Source organism: Lates calcarifer, linkage group LG24 (assembly GCF_001640805.2).
Source record: "Lates calcarifer isolate ASB-BC8 linkage group LG24, TLL_Latcal_v3, whole genome shotgun sequence".
NCBI lineage: Eukaryota > Metazoa > Chordata > Actinopteri > Centropomidae > Lates > Lates calcarifer.
In genome coordinates this window covers 16,434,303-16,453,713 of record NC_066856.1, presented here as the reverse complement: position 1 = coordinate 16,453,713, position 19,411 = coordinate 16,434,303, and the positions used below count along the sequence as shown (strand labels likewise).

At 45.6% G+C, this 19,411-nt stretch overlaps 1 protein-coding gene and 1 long non-coding RNA gene across 2 annotated transcripts in view; one reads left to right on the top strand and one right to left on the bottom strand.

Moving 5' to 3' along the window:
* Positions 1 to 19,411, top strand: part of gli3 (GLI family zinc finger 3) — a 90,790-nt gene that overhangs the window by 22,349 nt on the left and 49,030 nt on the right. The window contains exon 3 of the mRNA XM_018700797.2: positions 12,599 to 12,844. Within this exon, the coding sequence (XP_018556313.1) occupies positions 12,599 to 12,844 (246 nt within the window). The remainder of the gene's footprint in view (positions 1 to 12,598; positions 12,845 to 19,411) is intronic.
* Positions 1 to 19,411, bottom strand: part of LOC108900016 (uncharacterized) — a 30,601-nt gene that overhangs the window by 5,032 nt on the left and 6,158 nt on the right. Inside the window, exon 2 of the long non-coding RNA XR_007809418.1 lies at positions 11,523 to 11,583. This is a non-coding gene — a long non-coding RNA (uncharacterized LOC108900016). The remainder of the gene's footprint in view (positions 1 to 11,522; positions 11,584 to 19,411) is intronic.

Below are 19,411 nucleotides of genomic sequence, written 5' to 3'. Positions count from 1 at the left end.
CAGGTTATTTAAACTTAATTTGAAGGTACAAAACCCACAGTCAGTGCGTCTGAAATGTCAATAATAATCCTTTATGGCACAGAAAACTGGATGCACAACTACGGTAAGTATGGTACATCAAATCTGAACCAGTGTTGGATGTTTGATAATAACTTTACCATTCGCCATTGTCAAGTCTGGCAACCTTGGAGTTTGTTAAAAACATGTATAATTGTTCCCAGATCTCAGCAATTATTTTATTATTGACATAAGTGATGGTCTATGAACTATGAAAATAAGTTATATGAAACTGGAATTTCACTCTGACTCAAAATTCAAAATAAACACTAATACAAGTTTAGTTTAGTTCCACAACTCAGTCAAAGATTATTAAGTCTAATATGTTGTGATAGTTCATGCTGACCATCACAAAGGCTCCTTATAGGAACCTGAGGTCATTTTCACTGACATGCTGAGAGCCAGAAAGGCCTGGGGGTCAGAGGTCACCTGGGTCAGAGACAAGTCTCTGAACCAATGACCAGCCTCACAAAGATGAATCAGACTGCCCTGTGTGAGAGGACCAGTCTGGCCTTGCTGCATCCCAGCAGCACTGCGACCACGCCGGATCTCACTCCTCTCAGAGATAGAGAGGCGCTGGGGCGACCAAGGGCCCCATAAACTCATAAACCCATAAAGTGGAGAAACAGTAGCTGATTATTCTACCACTCTGTCCATTTGTCGGTAGGCATCAGTGGCCTCCCTCCTGCCAGCAGGAACAAAGCAGGAGTGTCCTGACCCTGCCAGGAGGATTTATTGTGGTGTGTTCTTCTCCGCGTCCTCTCTGTTTTGTTCACTCACTCACGCCTCCTTACCACAGTCGGGTTCTCGTTGAATGGGACTTAAAAGGTGAAGTAGCATCTAGTGGCCTTGCCACCAGGGTTGGAGTTTATATGAAAAAATCACTGTGCATGGAGGAGGACAGGCCCTTCTAGTGAACTCTCACAGATATTGTAATCAAGGAAGCAAGGTTTTCAAGATGATTTACTCTTTGTTTTATGCATGTTAAGGCATTTTCTGCATATTTGACATAAAAGTGCAATGACATAAAAAATTATATATATTATAACCTGTGAATAATTTGTGGATTTTGATTTTCTGCCTGCTAAAAAGGCATACAAATAATGCATTAGTACTTTGCAGGTACATGTTAAATGTACGCAACATGGAAAAAATCCCAAAGGTGAATCAAGAAAACATTTTAGGAAAAAGCTACATGCCGAAAGAAAGTGCTCAAAATGACAAACAGTTATTTTAAGTGACAATTAATATGCCATTATTAAAGATATTACTGAGGTAAAAATAGAATAAATAAATTGAGGTATAAATAAAAATAGTTTAAAATTATTTTTGGCTTTTATATACAACATATAAACTCAGTTTGATAGACCAAAATTACATAAAAACAGGTTGCTGTTCAGTAAAGCAAAACGTCAAGCAATATTGGATTTGTATCAGATTTTCTGTTTTGGGCTTTAATTTTTGTCATATTTGGCCTATATGTTCCAGGCCATGTTCAGATCTGTGCCCAGAGCTCACTGGATTAAATCAAGACATGCTTTCAGGTTTGAGAGAGCAAAAGGCCTTATACCCCCTAATCTCTCTCCCCTGACCTCCACACCTCCTGGGCCTCGACTCTCACCCCTCTCCCTGCTCCCCCTGCCCTTTCCCCGGCCAACTCTCTCCCTTGCAGTGTGAAAGAGGAGCTAGGATCAAAGGCCATAAACCACGGCAGTGATTTCTGGTGATTGATTAGAAGCAGAGGTTGAGAAGCAGCAGCTCTCTCCCCTCCGTTCTTCCCACCCTCTGGTGCTGCGCACGCATTCTCCCAGGGCTCTTGTAAATAGCTTGGGCTTTAAGTGTGAAAAGAGTAGCCACGATTGGCAGACAGAGCCCAGAAACACATCCGTGCCGGAGCAGCTTGGCCAGTTTTTCTGCCTCTTCCTCCTGGATAGCAGGGGGGTGTCAGTTGATAAAAACCATTTGTTGTCTTGCTTGGATCTGGGGAGGGACAGTGTAATCCCCTCACCCTGGTCTGTTCGCAGAGCTGGAGGAAAAGTGCAGAGAAGAGGAGGAGGAATTGATTTTCAGAGAGAGGGCATGCGGAGAATTGAACTCAGATGTGTAGCAGAGACAGGGTTTGAAAGAAACATTCTTCTTGCGGGGAAACAAATGTCTGTAGCTTACAGCAGAGGGGCCGTGCAATTTGAACTTGAGCAAGTCCTTCTAATGTTAATCAATTGCATAGCTGTCTTTCACCATTCTCTCCCCCGCCTCCTTCTCCCCTCATCCTGAGCACAACTCAGCCCAGAGGCCTCTTGACAAGCAAGTGGTCCTGTAAAGGCATTTTAATAGACCATGGCCATTCTGTGGCACTGAGATTAATGCCTGGACTGAATCTCCCACATGCATGCTTTTGCACAGAGACACAAATACACAAGCACCTCTCTGTGCCTTTCCTACCCTGCCTGATCTCACCTGGAGCTGTGAGTCTAATGATGTTCGGAGTGTGGGCCTTGCAGCGACAGCTCCAGTCCCGGGGAGATGTGTCTCATGTCAGACTTTGCGCCAGACAGACTCCAATAAGGAAAGGGGGGAGTGGGGTGGGGTGGGTGTTCTTCAATGCAGCTGGAGCGAAGCCAAAACTAAAAGTGCAATTCTCTGAAGGTTTTGTTTTTCCTCTGTGGTATTTACAAAGTGATTGAGCGCATTTTTGAGTGTCATGGAGTATCTCATTACACCCTTAAAAGCTTTTTATCCATCCGCATGCTTTAAGATATGCACACACGCGTTGCATACTGTAGACACTCAGTTATGCATGCATGCAGACACATAACCTCTCATTTTCTCTCGCTTTCCTTGACGACTGTACACACACACTCGGTGCAGCTGGAGGATGGGGCCGTCATTATTAACTATTTGGCGACCTCATGACTTCATCGTCGGTGCTGTCAGAGGCGGCCCACATTATGTCTCCGCTCGGCTCAATGGGCTCTTTGTTCTGGCTTGGCTCTGGAGCAGCTCAGCATGGGGCTGCATGAGTCCAACAGTCCCTCTGCGGCTCTGGAGGGAGGGAGAAAGGATGGATGGAGGGAGGCATCTGATGGAGAGAGAGAGTGAGTGTGTGAGGAAAGGGATGAGGGGAAGATGCAGGGGGCTTGAGGAGATTTGGGAAAGACATGAGAACTGGGAGAAGACCAGGGAGAGTGAGGGATGACAGCAGGAAACCAGAAGTGAGTTGCATGAGATTAGCAGGGAGAGAGTGAGAATGAAATGCAGGAGGTGGGATGTAGAGAGGTAAAAGAGTGGGAATGAAAGATGGAGAGGGAGACGGACACTACATGCTACAGGTGAATCCTAAAGTAGCCTAGAGCAGCAAGTCTTTTTCTATGGTAATTTCAAACACTGCTCTGCCTCCATCCCACTGATTCATTCCAATATGAGCACCAGATTATAAAGGCAGCATGTCAGTTGGGCTTCAGCGGCCATCCTTGTGAGGAATGTAGGATTAATGGCAAAGTAATGCAGAGATTAGAGAAGGAGGCAAAAGTGGGAGTTGGAGAGGAGGACTCCACTGTCGGGAATGACAGGAGAGGTCATACATGAGGGAAGCTCATTACTGAGAGCGGACAGCAACAGGAGGGGAGTATGGGAGGACGTAAGGACAGAGTGTGTTGAAGCAGAAGATATGATGAGGGAAACTGAGAGGTGAAAAGATCAAGGGGAAAAAAGCTCCTTTATACAAGGTCAGATAGAGGAATGTGTCCCATGTATGAAACATTAAATGAGCAGCTTTCACTCTTTTTATAACCAAATATCTGCACTTGACTTTCTTTTAACACTATTACTAATGCTCCTCAACATAGAAATTTTTGATTCTCTTGGATAAATGGTTGTTGGATTGATTATAAATATTAAAACTTTGTTTCTAAGAAGGCCTTTTTTGTCAGTATGGAATGGTGAATGGCCCTAAATCTATCCACAACTTCCAGGTGACATGGTTGACCCATAGGTCTCAGATATCTCTATTGTTGAAATGAGTGACAAAACGTGGCTCCATAATTTCTAATTTGATTGAGAATTCACCCAGAATCAGGAGGTGAACTAATTTGACCTGTTGAATGTATTAACAGGGTTCTACAAAATGTAACCTCTAGCTTCAGTCCCTCTGCCCCCATTAGTGGTGCAAGAAACAGAATTTTAAGCTCAGCGATCAGATGTTTCACGCCCCAGTGCTCATCGTTTATGTGCACAGTCTTGTACCATCGACTTTTCTTTCATGCATATCCAGGCCTTAGAAGTCCCCCCCTACTGCCAGTCAACTCAAATTAGTTACGAAGTGAGTCCTGGACACCTCAAGATGACGCATGCTGGCTGATCTAACCTGTGACATACATTACAATGCGATTGCTCCAGCCACTAGTCTCACATATCATCCAGACCTGTGACCTTCACCCTGTTGCTCTCCTTTGCATTAGAAAGTAATTAGAAAGTCTTGTGCCTTTTCCATTCCCCTACCCACTCCCAGCTTTCAGCCCCTTTCCAGCAGCAGACAGTGGTTAAGTCTGTTTGGCCAACACGGCAGATCCTCTAATCTGCAGAGCTTTCCCTGCCTGCTGCAGACACTGTAAAAGGCCAGTGAGGGTCAGGTCTGATATTTTGTAGCAAACGTTGTCCAGCCGTCAGCTATAATAATGATAGGATGTTGGAAGGCAAATGATGATTGATAGGTTTATAAAGGATTCTTTGTGAGGTGATTTGGGACCTTGTAGGTTTTGATGGGAAAAAGTGGAAAATTAACTAATGTTATTCTAAATAATTAATGTGTCAAGCTTTAAGGGTAAAAAGTTGATTCAATTATATTTTTTTAACCACCAGGTGACTTTATGCATGTGCAGAACAGCCCCTCACTATGGGAGCAGGGTGAGGGAGTCAGTTGAGTTGTGTTATTTTTATGGCATTTGGCTTGTAGTTTGGAATTCTGATTGTCATGCTCTCTGGTAAAAAGGCCTTATGTCCAAATGTGACGGGTTAGAAACAGTAAGCATTACCAGCTGCAGCATCAAAGGCCCGGGCGTGCTGTTCATTTAACCCAGATCCGTCACACTTACGTGTAGCCCCTGATTCAACCTGTAATGTAGACATTCAGCAGAAGACTGAGCATTAGACTGAGACTAATGTAGAGTTATGGATGCAAATTAATTCCCAGCACCTCTATACCTGTGATATGTCAAAGGTTCCAGACTATATTTGAATATATTTGGCTTCTGCGCTGGAAATAAATAGAGATTTACAATGAATAAAATCATTACTGGCAAATGTAACCTACAATTCTGTGCCAACTGTTTGGCCACACCATGAAATGGCGTATAGAGCAGATAGGACCAAAAATGGCATGTGTTTCAGTGTGGACAGGGAAAAAAGTTAAATAAGCCTGGTCAAGGACTGTGTAAAGTTTGTAGACTCAGTACAAGTCAGTATTCATGTTTATTATGTCAGACAAATTTGTGATCATGTATTAGGGCAGAAACAGAAAATAATGTAAATGATAACTGAATTGTAAGTTTGAGGGTGGCAGGAGGGGACAAAACTGACTCTGAACCACCTGAGACTCAATACCTGATCAGACTGTGGGCTGAGATACAGTTTTTTGTTGCCTAAAATGGCATGAAGAGTTTTATTAATTTTCCTGCTGTATAGGCATTTTAGTGTGGACGGTGACCTTTACAAAAAGATTTTGAAATTTTCAAAGTTTTCAGAATTAGCCTGGTTCTTGAGACAGTTTCACTTCTGTTTACTGAGCTGCATAGCAGGTGTGAGAACAGATCTGTGGTAACAGAGCAGGCAGTGAATTAGACAGACAGATCCGAACGTCCACAGGCCTAATCACCACAGAAGAGAGAGAGAGAGAGAGAGAGAGAGAGAGAGAGAGAGAGAGAGAGAGAGAGTCCACTCTGGACTTAGACGTTCACCAGTCATTGATAAAGTGCTTAGCAGCAGGAAAATTAATGAATCCGGCCTGACTGGGAGAGGGGGTTTTGGGGTTGAAGGGGAGGGAGAGGAAGAGGAGGAGGAGGGCTGTTGGGGGGTAATCCTGTTCCAGCTAAATGGCTGATCCCTCTCATTCCTTAGATATCAAATGTCAAAAGTTAAATTAGCCTGCTAGCCTCAGATAGGAGTTAACATGCTTTTAAACGGGGCGGGGGGCAGCGATTCCTGCCCCCTCTGGGATGGCGGGCAGGTGCCTTTGAAGTGTCTAATTATCCAGCTCCTAGTAAGTGCCGGCTAACTATCTTAATGGGGGCCTCTCTGCACACAAATGCACTGAACACATGTAACGGAATGTGTGAATGTGCATTTTTATGCAAACAAAATCACACAACATCATAGCATGTTTACATAAGCATCCTCAGGGAACAAATGCAACGTGGACATAAAGTTTGAACTATTAAAAGTTAAATGAAAGAGGTTTATGATATCATCCTACACTGTAAGGTGGGAAACATCCACAGTGGCGTTTTGGATCATATTTGATGTGCTTGAAATCACTGTATTATTTTTTTCTATTTTATCCTAACTGTTGGCTCTGTGTTTCTTTGCTTTGGCTGGAATATCCGTTTCTCTTGGCGAGTTGTTCCTAATCTGAGTGCCACAGACTTGGTCCGGATCACTCTGGTGTCAGAAGTGGGATTCCAATGCTGAGGCCCAGTGGAAAGCTGGCCCACTCCGGTCTGGTGGGCAGTGTGCCCAGATTCACCCTAAAAGACCCACTATCCCAAATGGACATAATTCTGCCCTAGCACACAATCATTTTGTATTGTTACAGAGGACAGTATAAATAACTAACAGGTTATGGCTGATCATGGCTGAAGCAGTACTAATGCAATCTATGAGCCAATCAGAAGCACTAAATGGCATTTTTTGCTTTGAAGTCCTGATCAAATGCATCTCTTAGTGTTTGATTCCTTAAAGAATGCAGGCCAAGGTGCCCTTTGAGTGAGAAACCTTAAAGGCTGTAACTATCCATGGTCAAAAACGCATCAGTGTTCATTTTAGAGTCAAGGCTTTCAGCTCTCTCACTGCAATGCTCATTGCTCCCTCACAATGTGGCCCTGATGAAATGGTAGTGGGGTTTCGGGCTGCTCTATGGTGGGCCTGTGCCCCTATTGGGTGAATAAGGGGCTAGCTAGGGGCAGGCGGAGGCTTGGCACGACACAACCCTGCTGTGAGGCTGATTTGAGGTGAGCGCAGGGATAGAAGGAAGGAGCCACGCAGGCTTTGATTTGCCCCTCCCCAGCCCCGGGGCCTGGAGGCTGGAACTGTGAGATGCTGAGCTCTGGGGTGCGTCCCAGCAGACCCCCGGCGGCAGAGAGAACAGGCTAGGACTGCGGGGCCGTGGAGCTGGGGGTTGGGGGCCTGGGCTGCCGAGAGCCAAATTGAGATGTGGGAGTTGTCGAATTTGCCTAGATGAATATTGAAGAGGGCATTTGCGGGCGCTGCGTGGGAAATCATTGGCTGACAATAGACTGCTAACCAGGAGAGGGAACATCCTGACCTGCCCATGCCTCTCTCTGCAATTCATCCAAACATCAGTCACATGCTTATGGTTAAATAATCTACCAAAACGGATTCACTCTGCAGAGACAGAATCAAACATGAGTGCGAAGTTAGAGGGAGTGAACTTCATGTTTGTTGAAACTCTCCAGAGCTCTGACAGAGATTTTGACAGGGGATTGCTAACTATCCTGCCCACAGATATCAGGGTAATGACCTGATTCTGCCTTCTGACATTTACTAGATTTGTTTGTTATGGAGTTTCACCCCTTTTTAGGCAGATGCAGGAAGCTCCATTAGGACTCTGTAACCTTCACATAATGCAGGACAGAACTCTGTTGTGGGGAAGGCACCAAGCTCCTTGTGGCGCTGAGCCCGTCAGCCAAGAAGTTGATCAGAAAAAAATACCTCACACAATTGCAGTAATCCCCTGCGCTCTTGTTGTGTTGGGTTTGGTGGAGTTTGAGCGGTGTCTCTCTCCCTTGTCTTTCAGTCTGCGCTAATCGTGAATGATTCCCTCTGTCTATAGTGCCAATGCCAGGGCCGGTGAATCAGGTACATAAGCCTAAGCCGCTTGGAGAGGTGCTCTTATTAAACTCTAGCCAGCTGCTGGAATTTTTCTTCCCCCTCTCATTGTTAATTGGGGAGTCTCGAGTCTTTCCCGGGAGTTGATTTGCAAGAGAAAGAAAAAAAGGGAGCAAGAGATTATTGCACAGGAGGAGAGGAGCTTTGAAGAAGTGTTTTGTGATTTCACTGTATATCCTCCACTCCTCTCCTCCTCCTCGTTCACTTTCCGTGTGCTCCAGCCAAAATCTGTTTGTGCCACTGACAACAGTGCTTTGAGAAGTTCGAAGGTGGAACACAGCACATGTCTGGCTTTGGCTCAGAGGTACAACAACACCTCCTCTGATGTTTAGGCTTTTAGGAAAGGCGGTAATGGGGGGGAGAGTTACAATGTGCAATGGCCCTTTGTGCACCCGTGAAACATACATGTCCCAGCTTTAGAGACTCGCCGTCTGAATGAGTTCAGGCTGGAGGGCAAGTAAGATGCTTGAGTGTCAAGGACAGATTGGCATGTGGAGGAAAAGCAATCCTTGTTCTTAACCTCAGTCTCCAGAAAATACCTTCAAAAACAACAAGCCAAGGGTTTTGTTTCACTTTTCATTCATTTGAATTGGCTGGGCACCCTTAACTTTAGCCCCCCTTGTCCCAGAATGCAACTCTTGGAGGAACTGGCCCCACTCCATATCTCATTATCTCTTTTAAATTTTCATTTTGTCATTGCATCCACGCTCTCTTTTATACCGCCATATTAAAGGCCATGCATAGGGTTTTCTCTGAAGGTATTCGAACCAGAGTTTTACAATAGAGACCCCAGACAAGGGGAAAAAAGGGAGAAACCTGGGTTTTAGGATTTAATGAGTGGCTTGCTGGGGGTGAAAGACAGATAGAAAGCAAGTGAGGGGGAGCAAGAGAGAGCGAATTTGTAGAGGGTTATAGAGAGAGAGAGAGAGAGAAAGAGAGAGAGAGAGAGAGAGAGAGAGGAGAAAGAGTAGTAAGGGAGGAAGAATGCAGGAATGGAGCACCAGGTACCATTATAGTGGCAGAGAAAGCTCCTGAAATACTAGAGCTGGGGCGTGTGCTCTGATCAGGATGGCAGTGAGCACAATTACCTTCTTTTCAAATCCTTCAGTGACACTGCAGGAGGAAGGAGGACTTTGAAACTTGAAAGGCAGGAGCTCGCTTTCAACCTCAAACGCGAGCAGGAAAGGGCTCTGAAATTTGTTCAGTGCTCCCCATCCACCATTAGCTTGTTTCTTCCTCTCGCCTCCAGGCATTTAAGCGCTTTTTGAAAAGATGTTAAGAAATTCAATCACCATAGAGAGAGAGCGGGATGGTTCTTTTTTCTGTTTTTTTGAGAGGCTTGCTTTCCTCTGGTCCACAGAGGACCGGCCTGCTGCTTTTGTGTTGGGCTGAATAGACCTGCAAACTGGTAGAGGACTGGATGCGGCAACCATGGGAAAAGAGGAAATAAAAGAGGAATGAAAAATGAGGGAGGGAAAAAGGGAAAGGGTCTGCTGGGCTGATGGTCAGAGTTAGAGAAGTGTTGCAGGGTTGAACTTTTCAAAGTTGCATGTGTTTACCTGTGTCTGCTCTGTCTTCATTAGCACATTTTCTGACAGATACTTGACATGTTATAAGGATACAAAAAGTTTCCATCAGGCAGGTACAAGTAGCACAGAAGAGAAACCTTACTTGAGACTTCTTCTCTTCCACCAGTCCTAGGAGTCAATTGACCCTTGTGCTGCTGAGTGTTTGTTTAACCATTTAAGGTGCGATGAACTGAAGTAATGAAGCCCTTAAGGTGGTATATGGTAGAATGATGAACCCCCCTGTGGGCTTGCCATGGTGACTGGAGGGGGATGGTGGGACTGTGACACAGCTGTGATTGAACTGTTAGTCGCTTGACCTCCCTTGGAGGGGTGAGACATATCTGAATAGCAGTGGGGGGACACTGGAGAAGGAGAAAAAAGAAAGAACGAGCAAGAAACATGCGGGAAGAGAGTGAGGACAAATTAAATAGTGAAAAATAGGAATGCGTAGAATATTTTTTTAACTAAGCAGTTGAATCTCCTCAGTAGTTTTGTGAAAGTTTGGCAGGAAGATGTTTTAAGCCAGTTTTAGTGCCCAGTGGTCTCCTAACTGCTATACTATCTAAAGCCCTAGTGATGAATCTATTTATAAAACATCAAATATCAGTATGAAAGTAAGAAAAAGAGCTCATAAATATGTACAGTTTTTACTTTCCCAGATGTAATGCTAGATTTTCTGGATGTGAAAAGTGCTTGAGAGTAAACAGTGGAAAGCCTGCACTACACACAGCTACATGCTCTGCCCTTAGCAGTGCTTGCTCCCAGCATAGTTTACAGTCTCGACTTCCTTCAAACCATGTCAAGAAATGAACCCAATTCCAAAATCCCTTTATGTTAATATTGCGCTTTGCAAGAGCAGACCTATTAATCCAGCTTTAACCGCATAAGTGCCATTATTCCCTTAATAAGATCACTGGCTGTGCAGTATAGGATTAAATACTTATATCATAACTGACACTGTCATTTCCTGCGGATGAGAGCAGCTTGCCTCTCTGCCTTTCAGTTCCGCGTTAAGAATCCTTGAATCTGCTGCCAGTACTGCGCTGGGGCATGGCTGGCCCGAATGCAGGTAATGGATGTGGGAGAGTGAGGGGAATAAAAGCGAGACCCATGGGTTGCTCCTCCTGCACTCTCTCAATCTCATTCTCTCTTTCTGTTTCTCTCTCTTAACCTCCCCCTTTCTGATCGCTCCTCTTCTGTGAAGTGGTACAGCATTATGCCCGGCCCTCTTCAGTTCTTAAGGTAGGGCTCTTTAATCTGGCCCTCTCCTCTACTCTTAATTGGCAGTTGGAAGCTATTGGGTTGCAGTGCATGGTGGGGGAGCCCTGTACTGCTAGGCTGCTATTACAGTACCTCTGGAACCAGCATGGTAACATTTTGCCAGGTTCTCAGTGAGTGACATTAATGAAAGAAAGAGCATTGGAGTGTACTGGTGAACAACAGTACACTCAGTGCTGAAATCACAATTGCATATAACCTGGGCTGAACATGGAGACCATTCAGAGCAGCAGCTAATGAATTAATCAATGATGAGAGCAGACTTTGTGGATCAGACTGAATGAAAGAGTTGACTTTGAAGAATTTGCTTGGGGCAAAAAGTAAGAGGTCTCACTCAGCAAATGATCAAACTAAAGAGCACAAAATACAAAACATTTAGACCTTATAACATGTCAGACATCTAGCCCTCATCAGTGTGTGCTGACACATGTTCAATCTTAATTTAAGGAAGTTCTTAATAGTGCTATATATAAGTATATAAGTAAATAGCTGTTTACTTACCAGTCTAGAAGAAACGTTGCAAGTTCAGCATAAAACTCCATTCGCCAAGAGCTGTCTCCAGCTGTGGAAAGCAACACCAATGTTAACACTTGTTATGCCTTCTATAATTTTTCTTCAAATGAAGTTAGCATTCAACTTTGTTTACCTAAAATTTACTCACTTTCAATCTGTTTTGCTGAAATTTGAAAATAAAATAAAATCATAAAAAAATGTGATTCCCAGTTTCTGAATTAGTCTGTATAGTATTGTACTACAGAAAGGACAAATTCCAGGTCAGGAGGCTAACTGACACTGATACATGTCAGTTCAGAGGTCAGGCCAAAGGTCAAGGGTCACGTCTTTCTGGTAGAGCTCAGCCCTTGAACTCAACTCCACATTTATCCCCTTTACCCAGCATGCCAGGAAGCTTTCTCCAGAGACCCCACTCCTCCTAATTTTGCCCTCAGACGGAGAGAGAAAGATTTAGCTTGAGAACAGAGAGAAGGGGGAGAGGCGGAAGCAAACAAGAGAGTGAAGGAGGGTGGGGTTGATACAACCCATGACGCTGGTTAATGGGCAGTTTGGAATGCAGGCTGAAAGCCTCCATTGCCTCCTCCATGGGAATCCATTTCTTTATAAAAAGAACAGACAGAGCTGAATTTAAGAACAGACTTTTGGGAAATGCTGCCTCGAACACTGTGTGAAATGAAGAGGTTGGGATTTTTTCATCCACGGTGTCCGTTTGCTGATACGCTGTCTACCTCTGAACTCACACATTTGGCGCTGTGGCAGGAAAACCCTGGCAGATTTACACCTATGATGCCCAGTAGGTTCCAGGTGTAGAAAGCTGATCCCCTGCTCCTCCCTTTACCCGCTCCCTCTACGTGAACAGACTTCCTCACCATGTATATGGGTGTTCAGAACGTGTGTGCTCAGCTGTGTGTGTGTGTGTGTGTGTGTGTATATGTGGGAGGGAGAGATTCTCACACTTGCTCTCAACTTTTTTCCTAGTATCTGCTCATAATAAATCTGCAGCTCTTCCAAAGTTTTAACATCATATTCTCCTCCTCTTTTTCCATCTATATCTACCCTAACAGAGGATGAGAGTTCAGGTACGCCTTACCACCGTGAGAGGCGCAATGCTATCAGCTCCCAGGCCCCAACACCTGGCGCACCCGACAGGAGCATAAGCGAGGAGCCCTCCACCTCCACAGAGGAACGCCCCTCCCTGCTCAAAAAGGAGCTGCACGGTTCCCTACCCCACCTGGCTGACCACGCCCTGCCATACCGAGGCACCCTCTTCGCTATGGACCCCCGCAATGGCTACCTAGACTCACACTATCGTAAGTCCGCTAGCTAGAAAAGAATTATTTTTTAAGTGAAAAACTTGTAGATTTTCTAAAGTTAGGAAACTGCACAGCTCAAGGACAAGATTGTAGCACCCCAAAGACTGAGGCCAAGTTTGTCTCTTTACTGTAGGTGAGAGGCAGGACTGCCAGATGCTTGATTAAGTCTGACAGATTAGCCTCACTCGCTCTTGCTCTTGCCTCTACACACACACATTTGTGAACACATGCACACACACTTGTCTTGTTTTGTGCCTGGGAAGTTAGTATGGGGAACGACCAGCGTAGCTTCTTAATTCCCTCATTAGGGGCCTGTCTGAACACAGTACTCCGTTTTCTCTCATCAACACACACTTCAAAGCCCCGAAAGCAGCGGCGAGTCAAACCTCACCACTCCCTACTCTGCCTCTCTCTCTCTCTCTCTCTCTCTCTCCCCTCTCTGGGACTCAGAGACTGTGAGAGAAAGGCGATGAGAGAGCGAGAGAGACTAATGGAGATGAAGCTTGAGAGATTGAGGTGAAGGGAGAGCTGTGGCTTGAGTGCAATACTGAAGATAATTTGGAAAAAAAGGTGAGCTAGACAGTAGTAGTTAGATGAAAGTGAAGCGTTGTGTATGTGGAAAGAGAGAACAGGAGATAGATGATTGGGGAGTAAGAGGCTGATTAGGAGGTTAATTCAGCGGCCACTGTAGCCAGGACTAAGCCTGCAGACAAGAATTTGATCTGATAGCTTGTTTAGTTTGGTTAAATTGGCTCTGAATTGGGGCAGACAGAGTGGGACAGAGTGATTTTAATCCAGTGGCAGTAATGAAAAGTCCAGTGGACCCCAACCTTATACTGTAACTCTATTTATTCAGCCACTTCATTAACTACTACTCCCCCGTGCTTGGGTGCCTGGGAGTCACCAAGGTGCCTCTTTAAGGGAAAGGTTACTTAAAACCAGGCAATGGTGCTGTGGACAGGACCCTCGAGGGCAGAACATTACTGCCCATTACATCCTGACCTAACTCAGCAACACTGCCACTTCTCATTTTATGTATGTGTGTGGGTATGTGTGAAGGAGCTCTGGTGGTTCCAGACCACTGAAGCCTTGGGGTAGCAGTGGGGAGGGGAGTTGGGTGTGGGAGGATGTGAGGGGGGGTCACCGCGAGGCTTGGGGTCATGTGGAAAAGTCACAGTCTGAAATAGAGAGTTCAAAAGCAGCAGGAGAAGTCAAAAGGGCCGTAGAGCTTCAAGAGGCTTTCTTTGTGCATCAGGGGCTCAAGAGGCTGGAAGGCTGCAATCATATGAAGCGGAGGAGACTAGAGCGCAGTGGTGCTTGCTGGGAAGCTGTAGGCATAATGCACATGGATTTTATTCTCCATCTAAACTGCACTAGTTTTAGTGCCAGTGCTGAAACAATTAGTTGACCAACAGCAAGTTAATAACTGATTAGTCCTCAATTTATCATGTAAAAATGCCAAACATTTGCCATGTGCAACCTCTTGAATACAAGGATTTGCTGCTTTCCTCTTTCTGGTATAATTGTGAATTGTATATCTTATGGCTTTCAACTATTGGCCAGACAAAACAAGCTATTTAAAGACAAATGACAAAATAATTGATCATTTGGAAAAATAGTAAACAGTAAATAATTAGTGGTAGCCCTAGCATCAGTAGATATGTAAGAATTACATAAAAAACCCAAGACCCGATTGGTTGCCAGTGCAATAAAGAGAAACAAACCAATAAAGAAAAAAATAAGCTCTAATTTTAACTTAAAAAACATATACTCTGAATGGCCTCTATTGTTCTCCATTGATCTTCTCTTTCAATTCTGTGATCCTGACTCTGCTCAGGAAGACTTATGATCTGAGATGAGAGCATTGCGTTAAACACCTCCTCCTGGCCCCAGGTGTTGAAGACATGTGGTGTCCCTGAAGGCGGCGGTCCCATTCTGTCTGATTGAACCCAGTACTAGAGCTCAATCCCCAGGAGCTCCAGCGGTCTTGAGGGTCAGCGGGACGAAAGGGCCCCCCTAAAAACCTCTGCTTCCCCTCCCTTCCCTCAGCTGCTTTGAACCAGAAGCCTGTAGCGTCTGTCGCCACTCTTGCGCCACAAGGTGTAAAAAGCCACTGGCTCCTGTTCTGGTTTCTGGTTCCATACACATGTGAGCGCACATATTTTATACACACACACAGCTCTTACTCCACCAGTGGCAGTCCCTCTCTATGAGGGCTTTGTCACCTCCTAAATTCATCCCAGGTGTGTGCATGTGTGTGTGTTTGTGATGGAGAGGGGGCCCTAAGCCTTTGTGCTGTGCTTGCACAGTGCGCCACGCCACGCAGCAGACAGCCAGGTAAATCCGATTACTCTTAGCGCTGCTGTGTGTCAGTGCTTAATGTGCCTAAATGCGATGACACCTGCAGCCTCCCCACACCTGGCCACTGGGTCGTTAACATGGTGGCGAAGCACTGGGAGGCGTGGGAGATGAACAACGAGAGGAGAGCAAAGGGGGGTTTATCTTCAGGGGTCTGTGCTCTGAGTAAATCTCTGCTATTCACCCAGACTTGTGATCTCCCACTCCTCTTACGTCCAGGGCCTAAGACTGTGTTTACTCTGGTTTTTACACCCACTTCAGCGCAGAAAAGAGGAGGCACTAAGGAAACATTGCCCCCATTGTTACCATTAGCTAATCGTGGTGATGCCTGAATCTTAGCCGCTTTTCTTGGGCAAACACTGGATAAGAGTCCATATCCTTCTTACCATGATACTAATACATGGGGCTTTGCTGTGGGATAAGAAGAAAGGATTGAGATGAGGATTAATGAGGGAGAAGTCTTTTTTTAAGATCTTAATTGTGTACAAGTGTGAATGGGATGCGCAACGCCGACATCTGTTTACATTGTGTGCCGATTAGCCGGTCAGTGGTCTTGCAGCAACAGCGAGCCCACTTGCTGGCGACGCATCTCTGCTTCCTCAGAGGGGATCCTCTTCTTTAAAGTGTCTCTTTAAAGTGTCTCTTGCCCTTCTTTGCCAGACTAAACACATCCATGGAGGGACTTAAAGCACATCCTTTTCAATGGCTTTCTTGCAAATGTTAAAACTGCACTGAAACACCCGAGAATGTTTAGTGAAAGGGAGGCAACTAGAGGAAATTACATTTGCCAAGCTTAGACAATAGAGAGACAATACTCAAGTATTTTGGCACTGAAGTGACATAAGTTTCCTGGCTGTACCCTATCTGTGAAACAGTAGGTCACTGATAGGAGTAAACCAGACACATTAAGTGTGTCTCCAGGCTGTGATGGCTGTCTATCACTTTAATTGTATTTGGGTTAGCTCCTTAAAAAAATCAAGCCCAGTTCTGGCTGCCATGGCGTAATCCCCACACCAAAGCCTTGCTGTCCTTGACTGATCTCAGAAACCAAGCTTGCTAAGCTAGAGGCAGTAGAGGTATGGATCTCTCAGCTGAAGGATTCTTTCACATGTATCACAGTAACCCTGCTCTCTGAGCCTGGCCAAAGGTGACTGCTACCTGGATCATACTGGCCCTGTGTTCTGGGAAAGCTAGCAGGGAATGCTGAGCCATGGTGCAAAACCAGTCCCGGGGTTTTATGGTGGGGTGGGGGCTGTGGGTGTCCAGTCAAAGGGGTTAACTTCTAAACTGCTGTGGCGAGCTGATCTCAAGTCTACTGGGCCGTAGCACGCCAGCCGCTGCCACGGCGTCAGTCTGTCTGCCTCAATATCAAAATGCAGCTGACCACTGAACTGAATGAGCTAGCTGTCACCAAACTGAACGTGATCTGCACAACAATGGCCCTGGACTCTCTACAGTTAATTACAGTGCTTGGTCATTCAGTTCATATGGACCTTTCCAGAGGTCTTAAAAGAGTAGGCAAAGAGAGCAAGAAAGCGTGATTATAAAGTGTTTGTATGTTTAGGAAGATAAAAGTTACAGAGTGCTCTTTTGAAATTGCACTGAAAGAACAAACTTTCTGGCCTCTTGTTGGTTTAAACGTGTTGGCTGGGATACAGGTTCAAACATCCTCCCCCTACAAAGAACTGGGGAGTGCAGCGGAAAGCCCGGGGTGAGAAGACACGTGCCTGTTTCAAGGGTAAGTGTTTGTCTTTGTGATTGTTTCAATATTGGCTTTTTGAGCGCGGTGGCACGGTGTAGTCCCCCAGCGGTGTGCCGGCACAGAGAAGCCTGGGGCACACTGCAGGCAATGGAGAGGGATCCCTTCCATCCACCTCCTTTCATCAAGAAAGAACAACATGGGCCTGTGCTCTGCTGTGGCCCCTTGGTCCAGCGCACCAGGGATAATCAGATGATCCCCTTTTATACAGCTTATTAGAGGCATCTCATGCTGTAAGATAGGCCATATTCTCACATGCATGTGCCCCTTTGTAGCGCTGGATGATTTAAGGGGGTTAAGCAGAGTTTGAAGTGCTTTAAGAATGCACTTTCATACCATCTTAAGGTCGTGTGGTGCTCTTACCACAAAGCTGATGCGTGTGAACTGAATATTTCCGAACAATATTAACAATGACAAGATTAGATGTGAAGGGGCTCAGAAGAATTAAGAAGAATTTCCAGAGAACTTAAGATGTTCAAAGAAGAAATACTCAGCATTTCTTGGTATCATTGTAGCAACATCTGTCAGTGTGTTTTACTTCTTTTCAAATGAGATTGGTTAATCAGTCAAGTCACAGATGCAAGTAGGAACAATAGCACTTTGCTGTTGTCGTGAAGATTTGCTGTGTTTTGTCCATCCAAAAGGAGAATCAGCTGAAGCAAACACCACTGGAGACAATAACATCAAGCACAATACTATAAAAACAAGAAGTCTAAACACCCATGGGGGCTTCTCCTCAGCTAGCTGGTTAAAGCCACAATATATTAAGCTTTGCTCCCCTCCTTAAGTTACCCCTGTAGTCTTCAGTAGGATAATCACCTCTGTGTGCTGCGGGAGAATCAGAGTTATTTCATGCCTTTCTACGTTTGTTTCCTGTGTATCCAAATCTCATCGCTCCTTTTTTATATTTGCATTCCTCTCACATAGTGGCAAAGATAACCGCTCGTATTCCTTCAGCCAACAACCCCTATCTCGCTCTTGTCTCTGGAGGGTCGCAAGTATATATTGTTCTACACGAGGAGGAGGCTGATGAACACAGTCTAATTAAAATGTTTGCAGCAGCCTGGTGAAATGTAAGATATCGCCAGAGAAAGAAGAAGGGAGTCAGGGCTGAGTCTGAGGGTGTAAGTGAGACGGAGGGGTAAGAAAAAGAGAGAAGAGCCAGAGAGAGTGGTGAAGAAGGAGGAGGGGGGATGTAACAAAGCAGAAAATGAAGAGAGACATAAAAGAATGGGAGCTCAAGGAGGTCAGGCCCATCACAGGCTTTACTGTTGCCTTCAAAGATGCCTGGGACAGGTGGCAGCTCCAGACAATCTCGCACCACAGAGCAGCATCCTCTCAGGAGGAGATAAGGGATTCCTCCATCCAGGCACCCTCCTCTCCCTCCTCCTCCCACCTCTCCTTCACTCACACTCTCCTCCTCCCTTATGCCCACCACCTCCCTCCCCTTCTCCCCGTCTCGGGGTTCTCCCAGACAGGCTGCTTTGATGTGGCTCTGTGTGAGCGGGCAGCTGTAGGCCATGGGGCTGCAGCAGTGCTGCTGGGCCACTGGGCTGGTGGACCGTTGGGAGCCGACTCAAGCGCGGCTCAATCAGTGGGGCTCTCCGGTGCCCGGCACTTTCAGGTCTCATTAAAGCGCTCCGGCAGGGTTAATCCTCTTTAAGGTTTACATGGGCCCCAGTTTGTCTCTCTGCCCAGGCTGAGGGAACCCCTGGGCGCCACCTGCGTGACAAAGACTCAAATCACTGTGACACAAGTTCCCTCCGTCTGTTGCCTCACTCCTTTACTCCCCTTGTATGCTCTCTTCTCTCTTCCCTCTTTCTCTATGGCCCTCACTTGCCTTCCCCTGTGCATTCTGCCCCTTCTTTCCTCCCCTTCCCATGATAGTACCTAGGCCTGGTTGTAAGTCTTTTAGGATTATTTGGGTAGAATCTGTTGACAGGGGTGCAGTAAATGGATTACAACTTTGTCCTTGTTTTTGGGATGCTGTGAGGAGGGAAAGAGGAGAGATCAGCAGGATGCGCTTTGAATAATGAGAGAGGCAAAGAAAAAGAGATAGGCAGAGAGCAGGATTAATTGAAAGAATTAGGAGGGCGATGCAAGAGTGAGGGAGAGGGTGAAAGAGAGGGTAAGGTGAAAGCAATGCAAAGAGCACAGAGAGTGGAAAAAGACAGAGAATCAGAAAATTCCAGATGTTGCTGCACTCTTAAGACCTAATTGGTCCAGAAGCGTCGACCCCTGTCTGGCCCTGCAGAGCCCAGCAGCCATTTGTCTGATTGCTGTGACACTGGGCTTTGTCTTTGCTCTGTGACACACAGTTTCCTCCATTAGCCCAAATAATGGCCATGTACCTCCAGAGGCCTGCACAGACTTTGTTTAATGTCTGTGTAGGTTTGGTGGAAAATAGGGGAATAGATTTACAACACATAGGAAATACCATTTGATTG